Consider the following 4,443-nt stretch of genomic DNA (forward strand, 5'->3'; position numbering starts at 1 on the left):
TTATACAGATAAAAAACTAATAAATAGAAAAATAGAATAATAATTTACAAAATTATTTTATCAATAATAATTTATTTTTTATTTTTGTAGCATATATCATTAATATTTGAAAGAATATAACTTGAAAAAAAAATTAATGTTACTAAATGTCAATTGTTTTAAAAAAAAAATTCTTCTAATACGATAATTATTGTGGGACCGATAATTATTATGGCACGTAGGGAGTAGTATTTTTTATGGAAACAGAAAATTTTTTAATGAAAAAACATACCAGTACAATAATTCTCGTTAATTGAAGCCATTAATAGATCACAGTTAATTTTGCTCTATTTTTTCAAGGTAACGTGTTTCATGATATGAATTTTAATTTTAACTTTCTTCTTTTTTTTAAACCCGAAATATTTTCAATCGAACATCAAATACTAACCTATAAAAAATATAAAGTAATTTATTTTTAGTTTATAATGGTGACACCAATATTTAAATTTAGGGCCTTGTCCATACTAACCAAATTTCTTCACCCGGCCCATCCCAAAGATAGCTACTGATATTCATTTAAAAAATTGATATTTTTAACATATATTTTTTTGGATAATTACTCCGTCCTTGAATTTGTAAGATAATAATAGATGATTTTTTTACTCAATTGCACATTCTCTCTCCAGTAAATGCTCAATGTACACTAGTTTGGAAAAATATTTCCAAACTACACCTGTTTTGGCTCATTCACAGAAGTTGGGTTCTCACACCCCGACTTCCGTTCTTTCTTTTTTTTTTAATAAAAAAGTTTTTATATTATTAAAATTAAATATTATATTATATAAAATTATTTTTAAATAATTTGAAAATTAGTTATTTATTAAATTAATTTATGTAATATTATTTTATAATTTAATTTTGTTATTAAGAAAATGATATTATTAAATTTAAATATTTTTGTTATATTATTTAAATTATTTAAGATATTTTTTGGTGAATATATATTTTAAAATCTAAATTTTGTATAATAATATATTTATTTTAGTAAATATTTATTTTGTATAATAATCTGAATTTTAAAATTTTTAATTTAACTATTTTACTAAATATAATTAGTTTGTTTATGTTTTTAGATTTAATTAAAAATAATAAAACTAAAGCTTTTAACAATTTATTTATATAAGAACATTATACTACGTCATCAATAAAATATTTAAACAATGACATTTGTCTAAGGAAAAACTAAGATGAGGATACATTAGGACAATTATTTCTGCTATGACCATGTTGTTGACAAAGTCCACATTTTTTTCTACTTGCTCGTTCATTTTCGTCTTCGTCCATCTCAGTAGGAATGCGAGTTGAAACTGGACGACCCTTTACAATCCTCTTTCTCCTTGGATCAGGACCCTACTGATCTCCTTCATATTCTTGCCACATTGATTCGTGTGGCAATAAACCAAAGGAGTTGTCGTAGATGTGCAAAATGTGTTGTAAAGTGAATATCATCGGCACATAGGTCATGGGATCAACATTGACAGATTTACAGGCAGCCATGACGTGAGAACACGGTAAATGTTTAGCCTGAAATTCACCACAATCACACTTTTGGGATTGTAACATTACTCTAAACCTTCCAGGTGGTCTGGGTGTTTCAAGTGGGGATTGAGTCTCGGTTATAATAAAAGTGTGATTGTGTCTATCGAATTCATTTACAATGTGTGTATTAGATTCTTGTTGACCACTATTGATTGCATCGAAGACGACTTCAGAATACTGTGAGCCGGAGTTGATCATTGCCTGAGTTTTTGACCTCTATTAGCAAAGAGTTGTGCGGTCTTGAAATAGGTCTCCTCAACCAATGATGACACCGACAAATGTCTTGTGTTTTTGAACATGGAATTAACAGACTCCGACAAATTGGTAGTCATATGTCCCCAACGTTTCCCCTTATCAAAGCATTGTACCCATTTTTGTTTGGGTAATTGATCAAGCCATTCAGCTGCACTTGGCTTATTCGCACGAATATCCCCAAGATGTCGCCAGTGCATCTTCTCCGTGTATGCGTACCCTGTAAATATTTAATCAATGTATTATGTTATAAAATTTGATTGAAAGAAAATTATAACAAATAAATAAAATAGATTCTCACCAGCCAACATAAGTGGTTTCTTTAAATGTTTGCAGTTTGAGTTACCACGAAGAAAGTTTTGTGCAATGTGGCGCAGGCAAAAGAAATGGGATGTGTCCTGGACCCATAAGTTACTTGGGTTGTTGTAGGCACTTATAATTGAGGGGTGTCGGTCTGAAATAAGAGAAATGTTAATTTGCGGAGTAACATGTCTTCTCAAATTCTTTAGAAAAAACCCCCAAGCTGAAGTTGTCTCCCCTTCTACAATGGCATAGGCAATCGGGAAGATATGGTTAGCTCCATCTTGTGCGGTAGCTATCAACAGTGTGCCAGTATACTTTCCGTAAAGCCATGTACCATCTACTTGTACAATGGGTTTGCAATATGCAAAACCATTAATGCATGGACCAAATGACCAAAAGACACGTTTAAACAATCTTTTGCCCAGTACTATTTCTCCCCCCTCATACAAGGATTCTGTTTGAGCAGCGACCACAGTCCCGGGAACACAAGATTGCAAAGCTCCGAAAAGTTTTGGCAGTTTGACATATGATTCTTCCCAGTTTCCATGAATCATCTCCAATGCTTTTTGCTTTGCTAACCATGTCTTCTTGTAGGATGGGGTATAATTCATGAACGTTTTGATCTCTACAATCAATGTCTTGATGGAGACAGTTGGGTTTGTTTTGACAATTGGTTGGATGATCTGTGCTATGACGTGTTTGTCGAGTTGGCGATGATCTTGTCTAAGCATCGGCACGAGACAAGTGTGATGACCTCTGATACTCTTGATAATCCATTTGTTATGCCTCTTTGAATTGCATGCGCCCAAGCTCCATGTACAACCATTTTCATGTAACTTGCAGACGAAGTGTAGCCTTCTTTGGTCAGAGTAAATTGTTCTGCAATCAAAATGATTTCTGATGTTGTATTCTTTGATTGCTCGAATACATTGTGATTTGTCATCGAAGGTCATGCCAACCTCGAGTACACCGACTGGTGGTTGTACATTGTGTTGCTGATGAACAAAATGGGGTCGATCAATATAGTGTGGTAGGTGGTCAAAGTTCAAGTCTACTGGACACCTAGGTTGCTGATATTGCAACGGAGGTGACGGAGGTGTCGTTGGTCTGCCAACACCCTCGTCATCGGTTTGGTCATCACTTTGGTCATCGCTTTGCTGATTGATGTGATCAAAGAACTGTTGATCCTCATCCTCAGTAAAATCATCCATGTTTTCATGATGAAATCGTATAATGAGATCTTCGTTAGCAATGGGATGTTCATCTCGGTTTGATGTTTGCGTTTGTGGTAGTTGTGAAGGTGGCGTAAAGGGGGATGAAGGATGGTTTTGTTGGTCAAAGGAGGTTTGTTGGCCATGAAAAAAAGAATCATTCTCGGATAATATTTGTGTGTATGAAGTATAAATGTCAAAGGGGTCTTGTGATTCAAGGTTGTTGTATAAAGATACTGGATTATTGAGGTCTATGTTGTTGTACGGTAACTGTTGTGGAGGCGGTAGTTGTAGTTGTGGACATGAGGGTTGTGGAGACGATGGTTGTGGTTGAGAAATAAGCTCAGTAACAACATAGAATTCGGCATAATTCAATTGTGGATTCTGGATAATTGTTTCCATTGCGCCTCTAAGATCATCATTGTCGAATAGTTGAGCCGAAATAAAACGTGTCTGACCGAGATGAATTGAAATAGGGACACGAAATAACAATTGAGCAACTTGTTCAGTTGCTCGAGTAGGAAGACGATTGTTAATTTTTCGAATGAATTGTGTAAACGTAATAGAACGACTGGCATAAAAAAATATTGGGGTCGTACATTGGTACGTCGATCCTTGAACTGGATCGTCTACAATGTGACCACTGTGGTAAATGAGGGTTGGAATTTCTTTAGGTGGAGCCATGGTGGTGCTTATGGGATATGAGTGGAAATGGTGTGAGAGTTACAAATCGAGTTTTGTTTTGTGAGAAAATTGTTGTGTGTGATATGTTGTTGTCAAATGGTGATATTATATATAGGCTGAGAAAGTTTAGTACCAGAGTTAGATTGTAATGTTAGGTGGGAGAGTTAGATTGGAAGGTTAGGTTGGGAGAGTTAGTTACGAGGGTTAGATGGGAGGGTTAGGTGGGAGTGTTAGATTGGAAGGTTAGATGGGAGTGTTAGATTGGAAGGTTAGGTGGGAGAGTTAGTTACGAGGGTTAGATGGGAGGGTTAGGTGAGAGTGTTAGATTGGAAGGTTAGGTAAGATAGTTAGATCAGAAGGTTAGATGGGAGGGTTAGGCAGCAAAGTTAGTTACGACGATTAGGTAAGAGAGTTA

At 34.8% G+C, this 4,443-nt stretch overlaps 1 protein-coding gene across 1 annotated transcript; it reads right to left on the reverse strand.

Moving 5' to 3' along the window:
* Nucleotides 1–1,128: 1,128 nt before the first annotated feature.
* Nucleotides 1,129–4,194, reverse strand: LOC114384615. The gene is made up of 2 exons (XM_028344321.1): nt 2,132–4,194; nt 1,129–2,050 (listed from the first exon to the last, which is right to left on the reverse strand). Exons 1-2 carry the CDS (start codon nt 4,026–4,028, stop codon nt 1,773–1,775), a joined length of 2,175 nt encoding a protein of 724 aa, XP_028200122.1. The 5' UTR covers nt 4,029–4,194; the 3' UTR covers nt 1,129–1,772.
* Between the last annotated feature and the right edge of the window lie 249 nt (nt 4,195–4,443).

Source organism: Glycine soja, chromosome 14, assembly GCF_004193775.1.
Source record: "Glycine soja cultivar W05 chromosome 14, ASM419377v2, whole genome shotgun sequence".
NCBI classification, from domain to species: Eukaryota; Viridiplantae; Streptophyta; class Magnoliopsida; order Fabales; family Fabaceae; genus Glycine; species Glycine soja.